The sequence below is a fragment of the Monodon monoceros genome, unplaced genomic scaffold, assembly GCF_005190385.1.
Source record: "Monodon monoceros isolate NGI ecotype Baffin Bay Population unplaced genomic scaffold, NGI_Narwhal_1 Super_Scaffold_4, whole genome shotgun sequence".
In the NCBI taxonomy this organism is placed as follows: domain Eukaryota; kingdom Metazoa; phylum Chordata; class Mammalia; order Artiodactyla; family Monodontidae; genus Monodon; species Monodon monoceros.
The window spans coordinates 62,511,053-62,535,913 of record NW_021703781.1 but is presented as its reverse complement, the minus strand read 5'-3'; the positions used below and the strand labels follow the sequence as shown (position 1 = coordinate 62,535,913).

The 24,861-nt window shown below is 46.4% G+C and overlaps 1 protein-coding gene across 3 annotated transcripts in view; it reads left to right on the top strand.

Annotated features, from left to right (window-relative positions):
- The window catches only part of XPNPEP1 (X-prolyl aminopeptidase 1), a 54,795-nt gene that overhangs the window by 15,692 nt on the left and 14,242 nt on the right, over positions 1-24,861 (top strand). For all 3 annotated transcript variants that reach the window (XM_029245708.1, XM_029245707.1, XM_029245709.1), the window contains 8 exons: positions 9,097-9,160; positions 10,352-10,456; positions 13,881-13,973; positions 14,227-14,370; positions 16,603-16,698; positions 18,839-18,920; positions 20,489-20,699; positions 24,710-24,799. In XM_029245708.1, the coding sequence (XP_029101541.1) occupies positions 9,097-9,160; positions 10,352-10,456; positions 13,881-13,973; positions 14,227-14,370; positions 16,603-16,698; positions 18,839-18,920; positions 20,489-20,699; positions 24,710-24,799 (885 nt within the window). The remainder of the gene's footprint in view (positions 1-9,096; positions 9,161-10,351; positions 10,457-13,880; positions 13,974-14,226; positions 14,371-16,602; positions 16,699-18,838; positions 18,921-20,488; positions 20,700-24,709; positions 24,800-24,861) is intronic.

Here is a 24,861-nt window from a genome sequence, read left to right as displayed (position 1 = left end):
CTTTGGAGAAGTGTCTATTCAAGTCCTTTGCCCATTTGAACAGTTTCTTAACTGTAGGATTTCTCAGGGCCTTTAATATCTGAGTGTGCACTGTACAACTCTAAGGAACAGATGAAGTATTCAGCACTTTTCAGATTTAAATGTCCATGGAATTTCCACAGTCATCTCAGGAGTGGGGTAGGGACTCTGTTCCATGGAATTCCTTAGTCTGTTGACCTTCAGTAGCACTTTTTGTACCACAGTGGGTTTGAACTTGCTCCTTGAAGACGTGAGAGGAAGCGGAGGTGTAAAGAGGAGAGGCCCCTGAAGATGAGGGTTTGGCAAGTAGAAGTGGTTGAAGGGGTGAAGGGGGAGGTGGGAGAGCAATGTGTAAGTGTAGGAGAAGCAGCAGATCAGGCCAGAAAGGGGCTGTTGGCACGTGAGAAAGCCGAGGTGGCCGTGTACTGTAATGTTAAATTTAGTAGGTGGGGGGAGGTAAGGAGAGACTGGTGGGGTTTAGGGTGGGGCTTTGGTAACAGAATTCTTCCATTCACCTCTGTTCTCTAGATGAACAAGATTCACCAACTTCATAGGAACCAAAGTTTCATCTTGACTAAGCGCTGGATGAGTAGGTAGGGTAGCCAACATAGCTTGGGCCTGAGGAGGTGTAAGTAGCAGAGGAACTGGGCATCCCACCATTTAAGAAGGGCAGACCTTGTCCTTGTCCTCAAGGAACTCCTTTTTTCTTCTCCTGCCTGGGTACCTCTGATGGGCTCTTCCTTGCCTCCTGTCAGGCCCAGGCTTCAGCCTTTGGACTTGGGCCTCCTGTCACATGGATTCTCTGCTGGATTCACCAGTGGTATTTTTCATTCTCTGCCTTTCAACTGATTGGATGCAGCCCATGTGTATCGGTGAGGGCGATCTTTATTGGGTCTACCAATTCAAATGTTAATCTTTTCCAGAAACAACCTCACAGACACACCGAGAAATAATGTTTTACCAGCTGGCTATCTGGGAATCCCTTAGCAAGTCAAGTTGACAAATAACATTAACCCTCATAGCACTAGCACACTGTTTTCCGAAACTGGGTCTCTCCTTTGAAATGGTCTCACAGGCTGTTGTGGAGCAGCAGCCAAACTCCTACTAGTTCTGCTTTATTTATGAACCTTCACCTCTAGGTGAGGCCTCATTGTATGGAAAGATTTGACCTGTGAGTATTACTTGCAGTAACCTTTGAAGGTTTCCAGTTAAGGGTGTGCTGGAAGCTTTGTAGTGTTGGTATTTCAGTTTTCTTTTGCCTGGAGTTAGGATAAAATCTGTGTTTACTGGTAGGGGACATTCTTGTAGCCAAGCCAAGTTTATCTTGATGTTCTTGGTCCTGGGTGCTGTTCCTGAGCCAACTTTTTTTGGTATCATAATGCTGGTTTTTGGTCTAATACCCTGATTGATGTTTTAAAATTCTGTCTTTGACATTAGGTGTGACCTAATAGACCCAAAGCAATTTCCTGTTCAGCTTTGGGAATGGCAGCGACACTGGCCAAACCCCAGTGATGTTCCAGGCTTTCCCTCAGTGTTTCACCTCCTGCTAATGGATCTGGAATATCAGAGTTGGATGGCTCCTCCCTAAAGGAGGAAGTTGAAGCTCTAATCCTGGAAAAATGTGTTTTCCAGCAACATCCTGAAAACACAAAAAGTTAAGCTTGCTTGATATGAGCTGGCACTTTTATTGCAGAAGTCTCTATTTGTTTAGGCTTCACAAACTTATATTCTTGTACTCTTGCTGTCCTCTTCTCTCTCACTTCCCTCCCCACTACCCCCCCCCCATTTTTCTTTTATAATCTTTGGTTATCATTTCTATTGCTGTAGCTTAGCCATCTGCCTTACAAGGCGGGGGAAGTTGTGTTTTGCTTGTCTGGTGCATATTTCCTGACTACCATATCAGGGCTAAGTATTGGGACAAATGTAAAAGGCAAGCAGTTAGCATACAGGTAAGCGTATGGGCTCCAGAAACTGTCTGGGTTCAGGTGGCAGGTTTGCCACTTAACTAGCTGCTTGACCTCGAGTAAGTTATACCTCAAACTCCTAAGTGTCAGGGAAACTCTCTGCGTCTCAGCTTCCCACCAGCAAAAATGGGACAGTGACATATCTATCTCTTAGGGCTGTTGTTAGGATCAAATGAGTTAATAGATATAAATGCTTAAAGCATGTCTGTCACCTAATAAGTCTCATTATATTAGCTGCTATTTCTGTTGTTGTTATTATTACTATTATAGAAATGAATGAGGGAAAATATTCCCTTAAAGAGGTTAAAGAGTAGATAGCCCCAGTCACAAATCTAACACAAAATGAGACTAGTAAATGTCATAGGAAAGAACTTAATCAGCACTGTCCAGTAGAAGTATATGAGGCACATATGTAGTTTTAACTATTCTAATAGCCATAGTAAAAATAAAGTAAAAAGAAACAGTGAAATTATTTTTAATAATACATTTTATTTACCCCAGTATGTCCAAAATATTATCATTTCATCACATCATCAGTATAAAAAATCATTAGTGAGATAGTTTACATTTCTTTTTTTATACTGAGTCTTCAATTCCGGTATGTATTTCATTACAAAACATCTCAACTTGAATGTGGAATGTTCATTGGAAATATTTGATCTGTATTTAGATTTCATAAAATTTACAGTTGAAAAAGTGGCCTTACATACCAAAGTTGTTCTAAACATACTTAAAAAGTTTTGTGATAACTGAGCCTTGAGCATCAGTTTTAAAATTTATATTTAAATTAGTTGAAATAAAATCAGACATTTAGTTTCTCAGTCACATTAGCCACATTTCAAGTGCTTGGTAGCTACATGTGTCTGGTGGCCTCTCTAATGCTAAGCACAGATTTAAAGTGTGGACTGAACTCATAGGTGAGAGGGAATATTTTAAGCTGGCAGGGTCAAGGAAGGCTTCATGATGGAAATGCATTTAAATTGGAATGTGAACAGGTAGAATTTGGGTGCTTATAGGTAGAGAGGTGCAGGAAATACCATGGGCAAATCCATGGAAGTAGGAGAACATGAATAATGATAACCCTAAAGAAGAAAGAATAATAGGGTCTGGTCAAGGCCACTCAGGAGCCACCAGAGTCAGGAGTTTAGGTTTCTGTTACACAGTAGGGACCCACTGAAGGTCTTTGAATAAGAGAGTGACACGATCAATCAACGGGAGCAGTGTTCAGCGTGGATTGGAGAAGGGAGACACTGGGAACTGAGAAGCCTGTTCCGAAGCCAGTGCAGGATCCCAGCGTCGGGGTACAGAGGGCCTGGACTTGGGTGCTGGTCTTAGGAGCAGAGAAGAAGGGAAGGATTTGGAGGAGAAGCGGTAGATAGATTGAGCGAGGACCTTGCAGGCAGATGACCGAGGGAACTGGGAAGTTTGGAAGCTGAGAGGGTTTGTGGTGCCATCCAAAGAAAGAAATGAGAAGCCCGACGTTCCTTGTTTCGGGTCCTGTGGAGAGGAGGGCCCTCGTTGGGATGACTGTTAAGTGGGACTCTGGGTCCTTGCCAGGACTGTGAGGACAGGAAGTGCTGGCTTTGTGTGTGACCTGCCGCAGGAGCCTCCTCAGTAATAGAGAGGCTGCTGTGCTCTGGGGCTCTTGTTCCTGTTTCGTTTCAGGCTAGATTCAGGGTTGATGGAATTTCTCCTACGGGTTGGGGAGGGGGAGGGTGTTAGAGAAATGGAGAGGAGTCTTGAATTCTGTCCTTTGTGTACTTTCCAAAGCACAAATACACACACCCACACACTGTTGCATGTTGGAGACAACACGCACCCCGAATATGTAATTGTGCAAGGACTTGGCACTCCAGGGGTCTGCTCCTCTCTGTCCTTTCGACTCTAAGGTTTTTTTCTTTTAAAGTCAGAACAATGGTTGTAGTATTAATGAGTTTGGGCCGGGGGGGACTTTTTCAGGGAGGAAGTGTCCATTCTTTCTTGTAATCTGGGTGTTTTCTTGTACCTTCTAAGCCAAATGTTGGGACTTGCGGGCACGACTGGCCCCAAACCAGGAGAATCATTGGCTGGGGCCAGAACTGAACTGGCCCCACCTTTGAGAATTCCGAACTCTTCATCCTCCCCCTCTGTGAGGCCCCTCGTCTGCTTTTGGGCTCAGCTTAGTCCACAGACCCCATCCTTGTGGGGGCGGCTCTGCCACCTTGAGCTTTTGGCTGTGTTTATGGTTCCTCCTTCTGGAAGACATGACTCCAATTTTCCGAAACTCTTTTTGATTCTACTCCCATTCCTCCAGGAGCTGGCTTCCTGTTTTTATTTCTTAAATAGGCTTTCTCCTGGGGTGGAGGTAGTGATTTTTATCCCGGAGTGATTTTATTCACTGTATTAATTAGAGTAACACTAGCTGTGGTAACACATCTCAAAGTTTCAGTGACTGTATTGCAGAGCCTCATTTCTTGTTCATGTAGCAGTCCAGAGTGGGTGTTCCTGGTTGGTGGGTGACTTTCTTCCACTAGGAAGAAGAGTGATTCAGGGATCCAGGCACTTTCCATCCATGTGATGCCACCATTCCAGCTGGAGGAAGGGAAGGAGTATGGAGAGGGTGCGTCCATCTTTAACTGCCCTGACTCAGGTATCACTTCCCACCCTTTTTCTGTTGGTGAGAACTAGTCATGTGATCCCGCCTAGGTGCAAGGGGGCCTGGGAAATGAAGTCCTGGATGGGAAACCAACCGCTCTTCAGTGACTTTACAGTAAGGAAAGGGCGTGAATCTTTGGGCAGCTATCCATTTTTCCCACATACCTTGACTTGGTTTCATTTAAGAGACAAGAAAGCCAGTAAGTGGGGGAGCCAGGCTTGAACATAGGTTTGATTCCTGCATGTAGGAGACATCTGTTATGTGGTTGATGAAGGTAGAGGTGAATGGGGGGCAGTTGCTTGGCAGTGTGGCAAAGGCATGGGCTTTTTTTTTTTTTTTTTACGGTACGTGGCCCTCTCACTGTTGTGGCCTCTCCCATTGCGGAGCACAGGCTCCGGATGCGCAGGCTCAGCGGCCATGGCTCACGGGCCCAGCCGCTCCGCAGCACGTGGGATCTTCCCGACCGGGGCACGAACCCGCGTCCGCTGCATCGGCAGGCGGACTCTCAACCACTGCACCGCCAGGGAAGCCCAGGCATGGGCTTTTGAAAGTCAGACCTGAGATCAGATCTCGGCTCTGCCACTTAGAGCAGTGGTTTCTTGGTTGGGGGGGGGGGGTGGTAAGTAAGTAATTTACTTCTCTGAGCTGCTGATTCTTCTTTTTTTTTTTTTTTTAAGTCTGTAAATGGGAAGGATGCTACCTTCCAGAGCTGCTGTTGGGGTTAGAATTAGGGGACATGAAGATAGTTATTGGCAAGTAGTCAGTCTTAGCCAGTATTATTTGTTATCATCACCCAAGGTGGGGAGCATGGATGAATGCCACTGTGGATGGTTTGGTAAAATTCAGAGGTGTGGGAGATCTCTGAAAACTGGCTGGGTCAGAAAGCTTTGTGGAAGAGGGCATGTTTGAGCTGGATTTTGAGACATGGCTGAGGCTTTTTTTTTTTTCTGTAGTTTACTGATATGCTTTATTTGGCTGTGTGTTATTTAAATTGTTTGAATTAGATGCCAACGTTTAAAAATTGAGTGATCTCTCACGAACATACATATATTTAGCTTTTCCTGAAATACTGAAGGTTGGCAACACGTGGTTCACATTCCAGCATGACAGGAATCAGAGCTGAGTGGGAGCAGCCTCTTGTCCTGCTTTACTCATTTCGTTTACCTGCCTGTACCCTAGGGCTTTTGAGTTTGAAACCCCAGCTGTAATCCCTTCTGGCCTTTTTCCTGTTGGATAAAGCATTAGTTTCCTGTTGCTGCTGTGACAAACTTAGTGGCTTACAACAACACAAATTTATTATCTTACACTTCTGGAGGGCTGGAGTCTGCAGTGGTCAGCAGGGCTAAAGTGACTTCTGGAGGCTCTGGGGAGAATCCATTTCCTTGTCTTTTCCGGTTTCTAGAGGGCACCTGCATTTCTTGGCTTGTAGCCCTTTCTCTGTCTTCAAAGAGGTGGCCAAGGTCTTAACTACGGAGAAAGGTTCATCTCTCCTCCTGCTCTTCCTTTATTCTGCAAGTATTGGATGCGGGCCTAGTGTGTGTCACCTGTGCCCTGTACAGGGACAGTGACAAACAAGACAGACAAACACCCTGATCTCATGGGACTTACATTCTGGGGGGCAGGACAGTAACAGTGTAAAAGAGTCATTAAGAAGAGAAACATCTAGAAAAATGTACTGTACAGAGAGGTAGAAGAGGCTGAGTGGCTACTGTAGCTGGATAGTCTAGGCAAGCCTCTCTGGGGAGATGACATCTGACCTGAAATATAATGATGGGAAGGAGCCTGCCATGCCATGACCAGAGGGAGACTTTTATAGGAAAAGCATGTGCAAAGGCCTTGAAGCAGGAATGAGATTGGCAAGCACGAGGAGCAGAAAGCAGGCGGTGTGGCTGGAGCAGTGTGAGTGGGAGGACTGTGGGCGGAGAGCAGGGCCAGACCAAGCTATGCCTTGAGGACTGGCCTGGGGTTTGGATTTTATCCTAAGTGTGATGGGAAGTCATTGGAGGATTTTAAGCGGGATGCTAACATGACATATACACATTTTGAAAAGCTCCCTCTGAGTGTGTGTGAAGAGTGGATTGTAGGGACAGTGGTCCAGGTAGAGATGAGGGAGGCTTGGACCGGGACATAGTAGAGATGGAGATAAATGGACAGTTTTGGAGAAAAAAGCCAATGGCTGTGTTTCTTTGCGGCTTTTTCCTAGTATGCTAAGGCTTTGGCTTGTTTTAGGCCTTTTGCTGTTCTCTAGGGAGAATGTTCCCGGGCTTTGCCAGCTTCATGGCTGGGGGAAGAGTGGGAGGCCTGGGCCCAGTGCTTGTCTGGCCTCTGCTTAGCCAGTTGGTATGGAGGTGACAGCTTTGGTCAGTGATGTCTTTCTGGCATGTTGACCACTTAGGTCATGTCTAGACGTTCTTGCTCCACCCTCATCTCGATCCCAAACCAAACACATCCACCTGCTGTTAATTCCATCTCCCTTTGAAGAAACTCTTCTCCTGCCTTTGCTGAGAGGCAGCTCCAGGTAACCCCTGGGGGGACGTGAGCCTCCGCCCCGGCTTCCCCAGGTAGGGGTGGGGCACTCCTCAAGAGCTGTGTCCCTGCGTGCCAGAGCCCAGCCAGGCCGAGCCCCTCACCTGCCTCCTCACTGTGCGTCGGGTGGGAGAGCACCCAGCCAGGCGGACCTCCTTGTTGGTCCAGAGTGCCCCCTCTGTATTTTCCCCGTTGTGTACTCTGAGTTTTAGCACAAGGTTTTTTTTGTTAACTGAGTTTTCCCAGCCTCTTAGCTGCTTTTTCACCACTCAGGAGGAAGAGATTAATATTGTCTCTTCTGTTGCATATACGCAGCACTCCCAGGTTTCTGGTGAGTTGTTTTGAACATTCACTTACTGTTCCTCACAACAGAACTAGGAGAAGGGTAGGAACAGACTCCCCCATTTTGGCCTTTTTTTTTTTTTTTCAGTCTTGCACTCACTAATTCCTGGGTCAATAAACAAAGGAGGGCTCTACAGTTCATAAATGATGCTGGAGGCCACTTCTTTTTATGTCCTTAGTGCTATCTGGTCAATGTTCCCTTGTGTTTTCGGGATCAAACATTTGCTTGCCATTGCGTTCAGCAATCTGAAATGACCAGTTGTAGAAATGAGGAACTGAGGCTGAGAGAGGTGAGGAGACTTGTTGCAGACCACGTAGCTGGGCCGGCTAGAGGGCAGGTGCGACCCAGAGCTCTCAGAGCCCCTTCATCCTGCCATCATGATTCTTTCTGCTGATGCTGCCAGCACCTCTGTGGGTCATGGTCTTGTGACTGGTCTGAGGCTGCGATTGTGGCTGCCTTTGTGAAAGGGGCAGCTCTCATCCACGCGGCAGGACTAGAACCTGGGAGCCGTTTTCCCCTACATCATGTTGACTGTCCCAAAATGCCTTGGGGTCCAGCCAGCAGCCCCCTTCTCTATCCTAAGCATTCTTAACCCTGCCAAGTCCTTTAGCTCAGGAATAACCTGCTAACAGGAGAAGGAGCAGTGGCTCTGGTCTCGAGTAGACCAGATCCTGGCCCTGCTATTGATGTGTTGGTTGCTTAAAGATTCTGTGTTTGAACCTCAATTTTCTCATTTGCTATTGGTCTTATCCTGGAGAGTTATTTTGAGGATGGGATACGATGTGTTTTATGGGGGCAGCATGGCATAAGGCTTCAGAGTTGAGGCTCTGAAACCGCCCAGGTTCAAATCCTGCCTCTGCTACTTATTAGCTGTGTGACTTTGGACAAGTTACTTGACTCTCTGTGCCTCACTGGCTATTACCAGAAGTTACACAATGTGGCCTCATACCCTTTCCCCAGGAATGGGAACCTCTTACCTTCTTAGCCCTAATCCCATTCCATTCAGAGGCAAGGGATTATTGGCTGGGAAGGACCTGGATTTGAACATGATGTTTTATTTTGCTGAAGCCTCCTGGGTTAGAGGAAGCATTTCCCTTTGTTCCCTAACAGGAAGGGACAGGGTCTGCGTGGGAGAGATTGGTGACACTGCCTTGCATGGAGGATACAAACAGGAAGTTCAGAAATAAGCTGATATCTAAAGAGACTTAAGTTAGGGAATTATTGGCACATAAAACAGAAATTCGGGCTTTTGAGAAAAATAACAGATGCCTAAATGTCAGTGGCAAGGAAGGGAGAAGGCTATTGGTTTGTTTTTTGAGTGAGATCTCAGTGAGGAAAGAGCAGTTTTGATCTGTTTCTCTTGACTTGCTTTGTTCTCCAGATGAAAAAATTGAGGTTAAAGGGAACAGCCCTTTAGCCCGTAATTAATTAGGGTCTTCTGTAGTGTGCACTAATTAAAAAAAAAATGTTCAGCTCGCCTTTTCAGCTAGATTGGCAGTTCCTTGAAGGCAGGTGCCCAGCTTTTGCCAGCCTTTGCAGCCCTGCTGGGCCGAGCAGGAGTCGGCATGTGACTGATCAAGGTCCAATTCCTTGTCCTTTTTGTTTTCCAGAGTGAGTACATTGCTCCGTGTGACTGTCGGCGGGCCTTTGTCTCTGGATTCGATGGCTCTGCGGGTGAGTTTCTAAATTCTCTTTGTTCTTTTGGTACTTTTGTTTGCCTCTCAAAAATAACTAGAACCGGTTTCAGCCTGTGATATAGAACCAAAAAAAAAAAATGCAAACCAGACGTCCCCATTGAGCCTCTGCAGAGCGGATGTGGTCCCAGCATCCCCAGCTCCTAAGCTTACATTTTAGTGTCTCTTTTCTCTATGCCTTTGCTTTTCAAATCTTAAAAAATGTTACTTAAAAAATATTTTTGAACTTTTTATTAACTGTAACATACATACAGAAAAGTGTATCAATTAACCTGAATACCCCTGTGTAACTAGCACTCCAAATAAGAAGTGGGACACTAATAGCATCCTTAAAACCCCCTCCTTAGCCTATTGGTCCTGTGTAATTGTCTAAGCGCTTGACTTTTGGTTTCTCTGTTTTCAGTTTCAGCTTAAATAACAAAGATGAATGTTGAGTTACATTGTTGCCCTGCCCTAACTTTCCCAAAGCTGTTGTGCCCTTGAGTTTTAGGATGGGTTCCCCCCTTCAGACTCCCATCCTTGCTAGACTTGGTGCGAGCCCCTCTCCTCGCAGTTAGCGCACTGGTTCCGTTGATGTAAAAGGCACTTGAGGATTGATTTTGGCTGACACCTCTGCTGAAAGCCCTGAGTTCTGCTGGGCCTGTGGGAACTGAGGGCAGATAGAGGTGGGAGGCATAAACTCCCGGCTGGTGACCAACTGCTGCATCACAATGAACACTGACAGCATCCAGGTGGTCTCTCTTGGGAAAGGTGAAACACCTCCTTTAGAGTGTCTGGTGGAGCAGATGGCTGCGATCACTGAGCAGATTCACCGCTATTTTGTTAATTACGAGACCCTTGTGGCCGCAGGTCCACAGACCTCTTTCTACTGGCCTTGACTCATGCTGTACAAGTGGGGTCCTTTCTGTGCAGGGACCAATACCCAGGCTGACTCAGGACTGTTTCTTTCAGAGCTTGGCCCACAGCTGGTTTTCAGTGGTATCATCTTTTCTTGCCTGGAGGTTCTCTTGGAGTTAAAGGCCCCGCTGCCCCACCAGAGGCCCCACCAGAGCGGTGGTGAGGCCACACGGGATCTGGTGCCCCTCACCGTGCTTGCCTGCCTGCTGCCGTTTTGTGCAGCTTCTAGGTGGTGGTCAGAAACCTTTCTCATCTCCTTGCTCCCCTGCTGTAGGCACAGCCATCGTCACAGAAGAACATGCGGCCATGTGGACTGATGGGCGCTACTTCCTCCAGGCTGCCAAGCAGATGGACAGCAACTGGACGCTCATGAAGATGGGTGCGTAGAGGCACAGCCGTCTCAACTTTAGTTGGCCAGCTCTGGCAGGGGACCCTAGGCTCCTCAGGGCTTCTGGATCTTACCCCTTTTATGGGGCCACGGGCCCCTTTTAGAATCCAAGGTGTCTTAGTCTGCTCAGGCTACCAAAACAAAATACCATAGACTGGGTGGCTTAAACAACAGAAATTTACTTTTTCATTTCTGGTGGCTGGAGGTCTGAAATCAGGGTGCTTTTGTGGTCAGGTTCTGGTGAGAGCTCTCTTCCTGGCGTGCACACAGCCTCCTCCTCATTGTATCCTTACATGGCTATCTCTCTCTGTTCCTCTGCTTAGAAGGCCACCAGTCCTCCTGGATTAGAATTCTACCTTATGACTTCATTTAACCTTAATTACCTCCTAAACCCCCTGTCTCCAAATATAGTTACATTCAACGTATGAATTTTGAGGGGACACAGTCCAGTTCATGGCACAAGGAAAACCAAGAAAATGACATGCTGATATACACATACCATTGCGTGTTCAATTTTGGAAGATCCTGGTTCAGGATACTCATTTCAGTGAGGAGAAACTGAGGGCCAGAGAGGACAGTTGCTTTGCTGCAGCTCACATAGCTTGCTGTGCATTTGATTCATGCACTGGGGCCTTTCCGTTGCTCTTTGCTGCCTCATGATTCAAAGAGAGATAAAGGTAAGGGGCCATTGGCAACTGAAGCTAGGAAGCTCTCCCTCTGAGGATCCTGACTTGCTTCTGGCAGCTCAGCCATAGGGCAAGAGCATGGGTCTGGAATTTTCTTGGGCAAGTTGCTTCACCTTCAGTGCTTCAGCTTCCTCATATGTAAGGTGGAATAGTAATAGTAAGTACCACATAAAATGGTGAGGGTTAAAGAAATAGTATATGGGAAGCATAGAGCTCAGTGTTTATTGGATAATGATTGTGTGTGTGTGTGTGTGTGTGTGTGTGTGTACTCTTGTTTTTTCATTTAATTTTGTGCTGTGTTTTTCCTTGTCACTATAATAGTCTTTTGAAACATGATTTTAGTGGTTGTACAAAGGCCTCTGCCTGCTGAATTTTGAACTTGGACAATAGAAGGAGGCAAAAGGGGCTACCAGGGCTGAGTGAGGAAGAGAAGATGAGGCCAAATCCCTGGTATTTCTTGTTTGTAGTTGGAAGTAATGAGGAAATCAGGTTGTTACCAGACTCATGGTTCACGGAACAGAGGGCTGTTGACGCTGAGTTGAGTTGACTCCAAGATCCAAGCAGTTAGCCTACTGAGGTAGTGTGTGTGTGTGTGTGTGTGTGTGTGTGTGTGTGTGTATGTGTGTTTCACACACTCTCCACATATATAAGTGTTGTTTGTCTTAGGGAAGGAGGAATTAGGAACGTTTTTATCCTGGCAGTGGATTTATTTTAAATTTCCGTTTCTCAAAAGTCTTTTTAAAAATATAGAAACATCAAAGCTACAGGTGGTTGTTGCCCCAGTTGTTCTCCCTCTTCTCTCTCTCTCTCTCTGTTTCACACACACACACACACACACACACACACACACAGGCACTTGGGGTTGTAGGGCTATTATAAATGGATAGGCCACTAGACCTTTAAACTTTTTGATTACATGCCTCTGTTGATGGTATATGCGCCCAGTCCATCTGTATTTCAAATACAAGCAAAGATTGATATCTTATTTTTTAAGAAAAATTACCAATGGAAGTCCTAATACTTTCTGCTTGTACCCCAGTGGATCATTCAGTGTGCCTCTGGGGTGTGGTCATCTCTCTCTGGGGCCTAAACTCCAGCTGTTAGATAAGTCAGCGCTTTGGGGGTCAGAGTGTCAGAGGAGCAAATACTGTCTGCCTGTCCTCTAAAACAGCCCAGCGGATGAGTTCTTCTCCCTTCCAAGCCCCTCTCTAGTTTCTGCCCTAAGCCCACCTCCTCACTGTCTCTCCTGTGTAGGGAGATTCTGGTGGGTGTAGCTGGGGAGTGGTTCATCCCTGGGGTTTTTGCCAAACATCTGTCTTCTAGGAGATGATATGACTTCATCCTGTGAAAGTTATACTAGGGGCATTAAAGAAACTTTGTTAGTAAGTGGCTTGTTTAGCGGTTTGAAAAAAATAGGAAAGAATCAAATAACAAAATAACAACTCAGTGCCAGCTTCTAGGCAGTTTTTTAGAACAGATTCATGAGCTCATTTCTTTTTTTTTTTTAATATTTATTTATTTGTTTGCTTTTTTTGGCTGCATTGGGTCTTAGTTGCAGCACGCGGGGTGTTAGTTGCGGCATGTGGGCTCTTTGTTGCAGCGTGTGGGCTTCTCTAGTTGTGGCGCTCAGGCTCCAAAGCATGTGGGCTCTGTAGTTTGTGGCACACAGTTTCTCTAGTTGAGGCGTGTGGGCTTGGTGGTTGTGGCGCTTGGGCTTAGTTGGCTTGGTGGTTGGGGCACGTGGGATCTTAGTTCCCCGACCAGGGATCAAACCCACGTCCCCTGCATTAGAAGGCGGATTCTTAACCACTGGACCACCAGGGAAGTCCCATGAGCTCATTTCTTTACAAACCTTTGAACTTCCCTTCTGTGGTTATGTGGTTATCAGTACTCGCTAGGGAGAATGGTAAAACAGTACTATTTCAGAATATGTGAACTCTTGCTCTTAATATTTTCTCAGAATGTTAGTTGTTTAGCAAAAATTTGATGAAAAAAGTATACATCTGAAACATACAAGATACTGGGTCGAATTAAAGAAAAACGGGGATATAAAAATAACTTTAGTTCCTTTTTTGAAGCTTATTTGGTGTCCTATGACTGTTTGCTCTTGGTAGTTGGGAAGCCCAGGGAGCCAGTTAAAGACACGATGTTGGGTTCCTGTGTGTCCCTCTTACAGTCTTTGGATACGTTTCTCTGCTGCCAGTCAGGCCTGGTTGTCTGGAGGGGGCCTTCAGTCTGCAATGCTGCCTTACAGATAAGGGGAGGGCACTGTGGTGTGTGTTCCCCTTACCTGGTGTGCGATGTAAGGGAGGCTCCCAGCTCTAGCCTTCACCATATCACCACCCACCCTCTCATCACCAGTAGTGGTAAAGTGACCGAAGGCTGATACAAGACGATCTTCACGATGACACCATGTACCTGTATTGCAGCGATTCCTGGGATGCCTTTTTACCAGGGGTCTAATGAAAATCCTGTTTCTTTTTTTCTTCTGTCTCACCCATTCCTTATATACCATCTTACTTTATGCTTTCCTTTTATAGCATCTTACACTTTTCATAGTCTTCCAGGATTAAGGGAAGTTCAAATTTTCCAAGTGCTGTCAATTCTCTTTGAAGAAGGTGCTTAATAAAGACCCTGCTATCATGATGTTGGTGAATTGCCTCCTTCTGGATAGGACAATGAGCTTGGGTCCCCTGGGAATTGTTTCTCATCAGTTCTTCCCTCTGTAGGTCTGAAGGACACACCAACTCAGGAAGACTGGCTGGTGAGCATACTTCCTGAAGGATCCAGGGTTGGTGTGGACCCACTGATCATTCCTACAGGTGAGTAAGCATAGGCCCTTTCATCTTGGGTGAGGAAGTGAGTTCTAGAGGCCTCTCCATCCTCCCTGTTTGCTTGTGGGTTGTGGAACATTTGGGGGCTCAGCATGATTTGATGTCACAACAAAGGTCAAGGTGAGGAGAAGAGTTAGCACAGGGCCACAGGATAGCCTTTCAGAAGGTGCCAGGCTCTCAAAGCCCTGCTGCCTGTAAAGGGTGTTCAGTTCATAGCTAGACCACGTGTGTTTCTCCTCAGATTACTGGAAGAAGATGGCCAAGGTTCTGAGAAGCGCTGGCCACCACCTAATTCCTGTCAAGGAGAACCTTGTGGACAAGATCTGGACAGACCGGCCTGAGCGTCCGTGCAAGCCCCTCATCACACTGGGCCTGGATTACACAGGTCAGAACCACGGCTGTGCCCAGAAGGCCCCCGACCATCGGCCCCTTCACCTCAACGAAAGTCCTCTGAATCCAGGTCGAGCTTGAGCTGACTGGAGGATTTTGCCCCGCCCTGGCACGTGGGGCATTTGATGCAGCAGGAGTTCAGTTTGTTTCCACAGTTGCCACCTACTTGCCACCTACTTTGGCATAGTTTATTCTTGCAAAGCTCCTCTGGGCAGACCTGTGGGTGCTGCTGAGATGGCTTTTTTACCATTCAGTTGCTAACTGCCCCTCTAACGTGTCTAATATTGGAAACAGACTACAGGTTTCTTTTCTTTGTTTGATTTAGTCACCTTGAGAGTTTTATTTCTTTATTTAAATTTTTTTCCTTCTCATATTTATTAATCCACAATCAGTGTCAACAGCTGATTGGGTTGTATACACACCCCAGCCTTAGCAGATTGTCTTTTGTTTTGTTTTTTTAAATTAATTTTTATTGGACTGTAGTGAGCCTAGAGGTTTCTAGATTTCATTTCCTTTTCTTCTGTCAGCATTTGTACGTTCACCTTCCCAGGCGCCCTCCTTCTGTCTGTCCTCTGCTTTAGTAGCTTTGGGGTGTGGGTGGGTTTCTTTGGCTTGTGTGATAGTGGTGAGTGAGGAGCAAGTTCTGTGAACATTTTGTGGGAGATGAAAGTGTGATTTATGGAAGAGTGAGGAGCGCAGAGGGAAAGGCCTGGGAGGTGGGGCTGCAGGGGAGGGAGCCTTGCTGTAGAAACGGCAGAGGAGAGGTGGATGGGGGATGTCTGGAATGTAGGCACATTGCCCAGAGGGGTCCTGGGAAGAAAGCATTACAGCCCAGACTCTCAGTCAAGTTTTAAACAGCATTCCCGAGCTGGTCTTCAAAGCAGCGTTTAGTTGTGGGGACAGCCCCCAGCTTGCTTTCCTTGTGACACCCTCACCTGAGGGTATTACAGATTAGGGGGATGGGTCCAGTGAGTGGCCCAGGGTCAGCTCAACATTTTCCATCAGCGTGTTTTGAGTTTTGTTCAACTGAAGCAGAGGCTCTGACCTATTGCTTATAGAAGGGGGGAGAGCAGGTGTGGCTGGTAAAACTTCTGTTCAGCAGACACATGAGTGCCTGCTGTGTACAGGACACTGCTAGGTGCTGGGCGAATAAGACAGATGCCTGCTGTGTTCACAGGTGGCTGCGCCCTGCGTTACATATGCTGTTTCTTGCTGGGTGGTGGTGGTGGTGGTAGTGATGGGGTGAGCTCCTCTAGGACCCCAATTTCATCCTGGGGAGAGCAGGGAGGCCGTGGCTGTGTCTGACAGTGCAAGTGTGATTTGGAAGTGGTTGTCACACTGAGTCAGACTGTAGAGAATTCCTCGGTCTTAGCACTGAAGGGCAAGTCTCGTATCTCCAGGAATGTAAAGTGGTAGGTGATATTCCCCTGACATCTAAGACTTGGTGAGTTCTCTCTGCTGGGTAGTGTGTTCTCAAAGCTCCCTGTACAGAAGTGTAACTAATTGCTGGTTTTTTGGTGTTTTTAAAAAAAATTATTTATTTTATTTTTGGCTGTGTTGGGTCTTCGTTGCCTTGTGCAGGCTTTCTCTAGTTGCGGCAAGCGGGGGCTACTCTTCATTGTGGTGCGCAAGCTTCTCATTGCGGTGGCTTCTCTTGTTGCAGAGCACAGGGTCTAGGTGTGCAGGCTTCATTAGTTGTGGCACACGGGCTCAGTAGTTGTGGCTTGCGGGCTTAGTTGCTCCAAGGCATGTGGCATCCTCCCAGACCAGGGATCGAACCCATGTCCCCTGCATTGGCAGGTGGATTCTTAACCACTGTGCCACCAGGGAAGTCCCACTACTTGCTGGTTTAATTGTCTGTCTTCCCTTCTAGATTGTAAGCCCCATGAGCTCAAGGACTGCATGTAGCTCAGAGCTGTAACCACAGTGACCAGCATGGTACCTGCAGATATCTATGCCTGGGAAGTGTAGATGCTTCATAGACATTTGTTGGATGAACAAATGAATTACTTTCTCTTTGAGGTAGTCAGAGCTCTTGACAGTCAACTAGCTTAGAGTCACTTCTCATGTATGGGGCTTGAATCTGGGCCTCCTGTCTGCTCAGATAACATGCTCCCTGGGATATGGTGCTGGTTAAAAATGTTTGGAATGGGTTCTTTCACTTGGCTTCCGCAGGTCCCTGGGACCAGACCAGGGCTGGAGTCGCAAGTATGTTTGTTTCTTGCAGGCATCTCCTGGAAGGACAAAGTTGTAGATCTTCGGTTGAAAATGGCCGAGAGGAACGTCGTGTGGTTTGTGGTCACTGCCCTGGATGAGATTGCATGTGAGTGCTCTGGTTTCACTGTTGGGAAGTGTTACCCAGTCTCTGCATTGGTTCTCTGGGAATCTGTGTGTTCATGCAATTCAGCTTTCTGAGTGGCCAGGGAATAAGCAAAAGACTGTCACCAGTGGGGTATATGATATGCCGAGTAGGATGGAGAAGTAATTATAGGGAGTCGGGGAGGGGAATGTAGCTTGGTCTAGAGCTGTATTACAGCCAGGGGCTGATGTTAAATCTGTGATGATGTCCCTTTCTGGCCAGTCTACTCAGGACTGTGACATCTCTGAGGAGGGACATTTCCAACAAACTTTTGGTGCCTGTCAACATTCGTGTGTCTCTATGGGTATAGAAGTAAGATCACAGGAGATATTTTTTTCTTTATCCTTTTCCTGTATATCCCCAAGTTCTTCACAATGAGGATGTTCTAGAAATATTTCTACTTCAGAAAACTCAGGAACTGAAAGTTCTTCAACAAGCCTTTTGGTACAATAGCAGTTTTTTAATCTTTAGACCTTAAACTATCCCCATGGAATTGTTCAGTGCCTTCTAGAACCTGAAGGAATCTTCTTATTCTGTCTGCTATTTTCTGACTGGATTTGACCCAGGGTACCTGAGACAAGGCACTGCCTTATTCTTTGATTTTTCTCACTAGAGAAAGAAAGTTTACTGCACAGTGTCCTAGCTCTCTAATCCCCAGTTCCAAACTTTGTCAAGAGTGTCAGTGATTTATATCCCTAATTAACTAAATAACTTTAACGTTGGAGAAAATAACATATAAAGCTAATTTCTCTCCTTTATTATTAAAAAGACACACATTTCCATTGCGGAAAACCTGGAAAGTGCAGAGGAAGTAGAAAGAAGAAAAAAAAATCACCTATAATTTCCTTACACGCAGAAAATCACAGTTAACATTCTGCACATTTGTAATTTTGTAGCTAGATTTTTTCCAGTGTATCGGGATACTCTAAGCATACATAAGCATAATTTTAAGTGAATATTAAATATCTCATCATATGGTTGTATCATAATTTACTTAACTATTCCCCTACATATGCCCTTTGAGTAATTTCCAATTTTCTCGTGATTTTGTTAACATCCATCAAAGTCTTGGTGCATCACAATCCATGTCTTAGTTTCTGATAATTTTCTTCCAACTTCTGGTTGGCTTTAGAGGTGGTGTTATGGATTAGAGGGGGTGTGCATGGCAGGGCTTTTGACCATTTTGCCATGTACCTGCCGGAAAGGTTGCACAGGCGTGTGTGAATACACCCCTCTCGCCACACCCTCGCCAGCCCCAGGTGCTGTCATTTAAAAAGAGTGCTAGTTTGGTCTGATAGGTAAAACATGTTGCCTCATTGCTTTATTTTGCGAGGCCATGATGTTAAAATAGAGGCAGTGCTTTTTACGCCAGGGTCTTCTCTGCACTCTGATCCTCAGGAGAGCAAGCATTAGGCAGCTGGAAGTCCTCGGACGGGAGCTGTGCTCTCTGCTGGTCCCTCTAGTTTCTCCAACACGCAGTGACCTCACTAGACCCCCTGACACTGGCCAAGGCAGGTCCTCCACCCAGCCGTGGTTCCGGGTGGGCCGCAGGCTCGGGTTTCATTCGTGGGCTGGAGCCCTGCTGACTCACTGCTTTTGTTCCTCTGCCGGGAAGCCCCGCCTTCCTGGGGCTCTTGACCCTAGCACAGAGGGCCTCATCTGGCCTCCCTCATGGGTGGGTCTCAGTTTTTCTACTCTAGGTCGTTCCCCTCAGAAGGGAGCGAGTGCTTGGCTCCGTCCCCTGTATTTGGGAGTGCCGGAGCGTTTTTCTGTGGCACGTCAGGCCTGCTAGGCCTGGCAGGTCACCGCCAGGTGGACCATTTCAACTCTTGTCTGGAGGGCATTTGTTGGGTTTTCTGACTAATAACTCTTCCATCCCCTTCTTGGGATGGTGATGCGGTAGTGTAAGAAACAGTTCTGGTGCCATCATTTGGTGGATATGAGCAACTGCAGCTCAGAGGTCGGACCAGGAAGTGAGGCTCCCAGCTTCTCTGAGAGATGCCGCCCAGTCCTTCCCTAGCGAGTGGAAGCTCTTCCCTTGCTCTACAACCTACCCCTTAAACTCTCACTCAGGCAGGTGACAGGAACTTTTTTTTTTTTTCAGGGCTGTTCAATCTCCGAGGATCAGATGTGGAGCACAATCCAGTATTTTTCTCCTATGCAATCATAGGACTAGAGACCATCATGTGAGTGTTGGCCTCGTGCCTGGAAGTCCTTCCCCACAGCTCCTCGGAGCCCCAGTCGCCCCCTTCTGGCCCGGGCCTGCCAGCCTCGGCCTGATGTGCGCTAGTATGCTGCTTTTCTCCTGCCCTTTCCCTTTCCTGCCTCTCTTCCTTCCCCTTCTTGTCTTCCTTAACAATAGATAATTATTTATATCCTGCCTCTCCTTTAATCCTGAAAATGATTTGAAATCTCTGAAAGTCTCGGTAGTACTAGGAGATAAAAAAAATAGGTGGTCGAGGACATCAGAACAAAACTGGAGAGAGTGAGGTTAGTTCACAAAATTCCTGCTGCAAAGTCTTGTTCAGGCCATACATTTGATTCCAGGTTTCCTAGCAGCCAATGCCAAGGGGAATATGGGCTCTGCTATACAATCCTGGGTCCACGATGCAAATAGACCCAGTCATTTTGGAAGGTCAGAAGTGACACAGAAAAACCCCCTGAGCTGTGCCTTGTCAGTTTATCTTTTAAACTGCTGCTTGTGGCCAACCTGCCATTGCTCTTCTTATTTGGATGGCTTTCTGCATTCAGACAACATATTTATTGAGTGCCTGTTATGTGCTGGGGTCTCTGTTAGGTGTTGGGGTGAATGAGACAGACAGGGTCCTGGGTTAGAGTTGCAGAGATGAGAGGTTTCCTGAGGGCATTTGGGCACATAGTGGGCACTAACTTGTCATTGGAGTGGGTACGGGTGTTATTGGAGGGGCCTGACCTGGTCAGAGGAGGCTCTTGGGGAAAGTAATATTGAGTCAGAGATTAAGGGTACGTGTGGGTTAGCTAGGTGAGTAGGGGGCGAGGAGGAAGAGGAACGGTGATCTAAGCAGGGGAAGCAGCATTTTCAGAGGCTCTGGGCAGGAGAGAGCACAGTATGCGTGGAGGACCCAGAGTGGTCCAGTGTGGTTGGAACCTGGAGCGGGAAGCTGGCAGGTGGGCAGGGCCCCCACAAGGAAGGCCTTGTGAGCCAGGTTCAGGAGCTTGGGGCTTTTGTCCTGAGGATGCTGCGGAGCTTCTGAATGAGTTTTTCACACGGAACTACATGGTCAGGCTTGTAAATCATAAAGAATGTTATGATTGGAGTGAAATTATGGGGTGAATTATGATTGCTGCGAAAAATAGGGTGGATAGGGAAGACTGGAGGCAGGGAGACCAGTTAGGAGGCTGTGGTACTGATCCAAGTGAGAGACGGTAGTGACCTGAACCTGGGCAGCGACTGGGCCAGGCTACAGCGAAAGCTGGAGAGGTTTGAGGGGTGTTTAGGCTATAGGTTCAAAGATCTCAATGTAGGAGCGAAGGAGGAGCATCAAGGAGGAGAGTGCCCAGGTCCTGGCCTGGGGAGTGGGGTGGAAGGTGACGGCATACACAGGGCAGGGAGCACAGTTTGGGGAGCAGGATTTGGGAAAGGCATGGAGGAAAGAGGAACTGCTTGGCTTGCATGCTGGGAGGTAGAGCCTGTCACTTGTGTGTGGGTCTGTGTTCTCGTCCTCTCACTCCTGTGCCCGCCTTTTCTGTCACCTCACCTCTGGCCCCTCTGCAGGCTCTTCATTGATGGCGACCGCACAGATGCCCCCAGTGTGAAGGAGCACCTGCTGCTTGACTTGGGCCTGGAAGCTGAATACAGAATCCAGGTGCTTCCCTACAAGTCCATCCTGAGCGAGCTCAAGACCCTGTGCGCCAGCCTCTCCCCAAGGGAGAAGGTGTGGGTCAGCGACAAGGCCAGCTATGCCGTGAGCGAGGCCATCCCCAAGGTTGGTAGCCCCAGAGACCCATCTAAACCTGCCACTCCAGCTGCCAGGCCCTTTCCAGTCCTGGCATCGTGCGGCTTGTCTTTGAAGCAGAGGTTGTTCAGGCAGATTTCCAGGACTGGCTGTTGGGTCAGAGGTGTCGTCTCCCTGGATGAGCCCTTTGGGCTGGAGTGTGAGGCTTTTAGAACCCATTGAGTTCTGTGTTTTCCAAAACGTGACATGAGAGATGATTTTAGGTGGTACACATTCATACTTAGGTTTATTTAAATGTCTCTGTTTTAAAAGTGTTTTAACAGTTACAGAGAATGAACTAGTGGTTACCAGTGGGGAGAGGGAAGGGGGGAGGGGCAAGATAGGGATATGGGATTAAGAGGTACAAACTACTATGTATAACATAAATAAGCTACAAGGTTATATTGTATAGCAGAGGGAATATAGCCAGTATTTTATAATGAGTGGAATTTAACCTTTAAAAATTATGAATCACTATGTTGTATACCTCGCACTTATATAATACTGTATATCAGCTATAAAAAAAGTGTTTTAGTGTGTACTAGAAAAAAATATGATTAGTATATGAGACCATATATTATAAAAATTGTTTCTTAAGAGAGAGTTGAGTTCAGTAACCTATGTTGATTCAAAGATAGTCTAAAGAAAAGTCTTAGTGAATAAGGGTCCAGGGGGTAGCAGCTAGGGTAAGACCTGTGCAGGTGGTATGAGAGTATCTGAAGTTTGGGAGACACTACCCTACACCCACCTCTCCCACCACATTTCATAGTTAAGGAGACCTGAGGCCCAGGGAGGCTTTGGGAGTTGGGGATTTGTCAAAGGTCAAATGATACTGATAGCCCTGCCCTTGACTGAGCCCCTGCTGGGTGGTGCTAAGCAGCTGACACCTTCCCCCTCATTTTAACTGAGGCCTGGCACAGGAGTTCAAGGTACCTTACTTGTAGCCTTTTTTTTTTTTTTTTAACATCTTTATTGGAGTATAATTGCTTTACAATGGTGTGTTAGTTTCTGCTTGATAACAAAGTGAGTCAGTTATACATATACATATGTTCCCATATCTCTTCCCTCTTGCATCTCTCTCCCTCCCATCCGCCCTATCCCACCCCTCTAGGTGGTCACAAACCACCGAGCTGATCTCCCTGTGCTATGCGGCTGCTTCCCACTAGCTATCTATTTTACGTTTGGTAGTGTATATATGTCCATGCCACTCTCTCACTTTGTCACAGCTTACCTTTCCTCCTCCCCATGTCCTCAAGTCCATTCTCTAGTAGGTCTGTGTCTTTATTCCCATCTTACCCCTAGGTTCTTTATGACATTTTTTTTTTTCTTCGATTCCGTATATATGTGTTAGCATACGGTATTTGTTTTTCTCTTTCTGACTTACTTCACTCTGTATGACAGACTCTGGGTCCATCCACCTCACTACAAATAACTCAATTTCATTTCTTTTTATGGCTGAGTAATATTCCATTGTATATATGTGCCGCATCTTCTTTATTCATTCATCTGTTGATGGACACTTAGGTTGCTTCCATGTCCTGGCTATTGTAAATAGAGCTGCAATGAACATTTTGGTACATGACTCTTTTTGAATTATGGTTTTCTCAGGGTATATGCCCAGTAGTGGGATTGCTGGGTTGTATGGTAATTTTATTTGTAGTTTTTTAAGGAACCTCCATACTGTTCTCCATAGTGGCTGTATCAATTTACATTCCCACCAACAGTGCAAGAGTGTTCCCTTTTCTCCATCATTTCTCTAATGATTAATGATGTTGAGCATTCTTTCGTGTGTTTGTTGGCAATCTGTGTATCTTCTTTGGAGAAATGTCTGTTTCGGTCTTCTGCCCATTTTTGGATTGGGTTGTTTGTTTTTTTGTTATTGAGCTGCATGAGCTGCTTGTAAATTTTGGAGATTAATCCTTTGTCAGTTGCTTCATTTGCAAATATTTTCTCCCATTCTGAGGGTTGTCTTTTGGTCTTGTTTATGGTTTCCTTTGCTGTGCAAAAGCTTTTAAGTTTCATTAGGTCCCATTTGTTTATTTTTATTTCCATTTCTCTAGGAGGTGGGTCAAAAAGGATCTTGCTGTGATTTATGCCATAGAGTGTTCTGCCTGTGTTTTCCTCTGAGAGTTTGATAGTGTCTGGCCTTACATTTGGGTCTTTAATCCATTTTGAGTTTATTTCTGTGTTTGGTGTTAGGGAGTGTTCTAATTTCATACTTTTACATGTACCTGTCCAGTTTTCCCAGCACCACTTATTGAAGAGGCTGTCTTTTCTCCACTGTATATTCTTGCCTCCTTTATCAAAGATAAGGTGACTGGGCTTCCCTGGTGGCGCGGTGGTTGAGAGTCCACCTGCCGATGCGGGGGACACAGGTTCGTGCCCTGGTCCGGGAGGATCCCACATGCCGCGGAGCCCGTGAGCCATGGCTGCTGAGCCTGCGCTCCGCAACGGGAGAGGCCACAACAGTGAGAGGCCCGCGTACCGCAAAAAAAAAAAAAAAAAAAGATAAGGTGACCATATGTGCATGTGTTTATCTCTGGGCTTTCTATCCTGTTCCATTGATCTATATTTCTGTTTTTGTGCCAGTACCATACTGTCTTGATTACTGTAGCTTTGTATTATAGTCTGAAGTCAGGGAGCCTGATTCCTCCAGCTCCATTTTTCATCCTCAAGATTGCTTTGGCTATTCGGGGTCTTTTGTGTTTTCATACAAATTGTGAAATTTTTTGTTCTAGTTCTGTGAAAAATGCCATTGGTAGTTTGATAGGGATTGCATTGAATCTGTAGATTGCTTTGGGTAGTAGAATCATTTTCACAATGTTGATTCTTCCAATCCAAGAACATGGTATATCTCTCCATCTATTTGTGTCATCTTTAATTTCTTTCATCAGTGTCTTATAATTTTCTGCATACAGTTGATGACATGATAATATACATAGAGAATCCTAAAGATGCTACCAGAAAACTACTAGAGCTAATCAATGAATTTGGTAAAGTAGCAGCATACAAAATTAATGCACAGAAATCTCTGGCATCCTTATACACTAATGATGAAAAATCTGACAGTGAAATTAAGAAAACACTCCCATTTACCACTGCAACAAAAAGAATAAAATATCTAGGAATAAATCTACCTAAGGAGTTGTAGCCTTTTTGACCGTCCTGCCCTGGGCCTCTCTCCTCCACTTAGCAGTGGGCCATCCTGAGAGGACCCCAGGCTTGGCCCTCTAGACCTGGCCTGCCATTGCACCCCTGTCACTGTCACACTGCATGACATAGTTACTCAGAGCTTTACCTCCTTGGGGATCATGCCTGCCTTTGTCTCATGACAGGTAGGTGTCTCAGAGAGAGAGAGAGCAAGGAGAGTGGAGAGAGGGAAAGCCCTTTGAGAAGCTCTGTGCTAGTGCAAGTGCAAGGTGGTGCAAAATCCCTCCCCCCTCCCTGTAACACAGGGCTGGATTCTAACTTGTTTTCAAATTGGGAAGGCTCTTCCCGGGCCCTTTAAGGCCCTTTAAGATCAGACCTTTAACAGTAGCTGATCCCTGAGCAGGAGCCTCCCCTCTCCCCTCATCCATCATGTGCGTCCCTAGACAGTGGGAAAAAGCCTCCTTTGTGCAGCCAGAAAGGGGTTGTTTCGGTCAAGCTTTGATCTGTTAGTGAACTCTGACCATGACCTTGGAGGTTTGAAAAGCAGTATCTCTCTGATGGCTGGCAGCCAGCAGTCTCAAAAAGCTACAGGGTGGGGGATAGACGAGAAATAACTTGTTTTATGTTTTTACTTTATCTTTTTGGATGAGCTCAAGCACCTTTCGCCATGCTCAGAGTCACCAACCAAAAAGGGCAGGTCTTCGGGCCCCAGGGGACAGCTGGGTGGGTCCTGAGTGGGAGCTCTTCCAATGATTTGTCTTAAGTGTGCTGTGCTGGGTGGAGAGGTGATAGCCTTGGTCTTGGGTGAGTGAGCCAGACTCGATTTCCCATATGACTGCCTTTCGCCCCAGGATCATCGCTGCTGTATGCCTTACACCCCCATCTGCATCGCCAAAGCTGTGAAGAATTCTGCTGAATCAGAAGGCATGAGGAGAGCTCACGTGAGTAAAGCAGCCTGTGCAGAAGAGGGGATGCATGGTGGTCAGAAGGCCCAGCTCCCTCA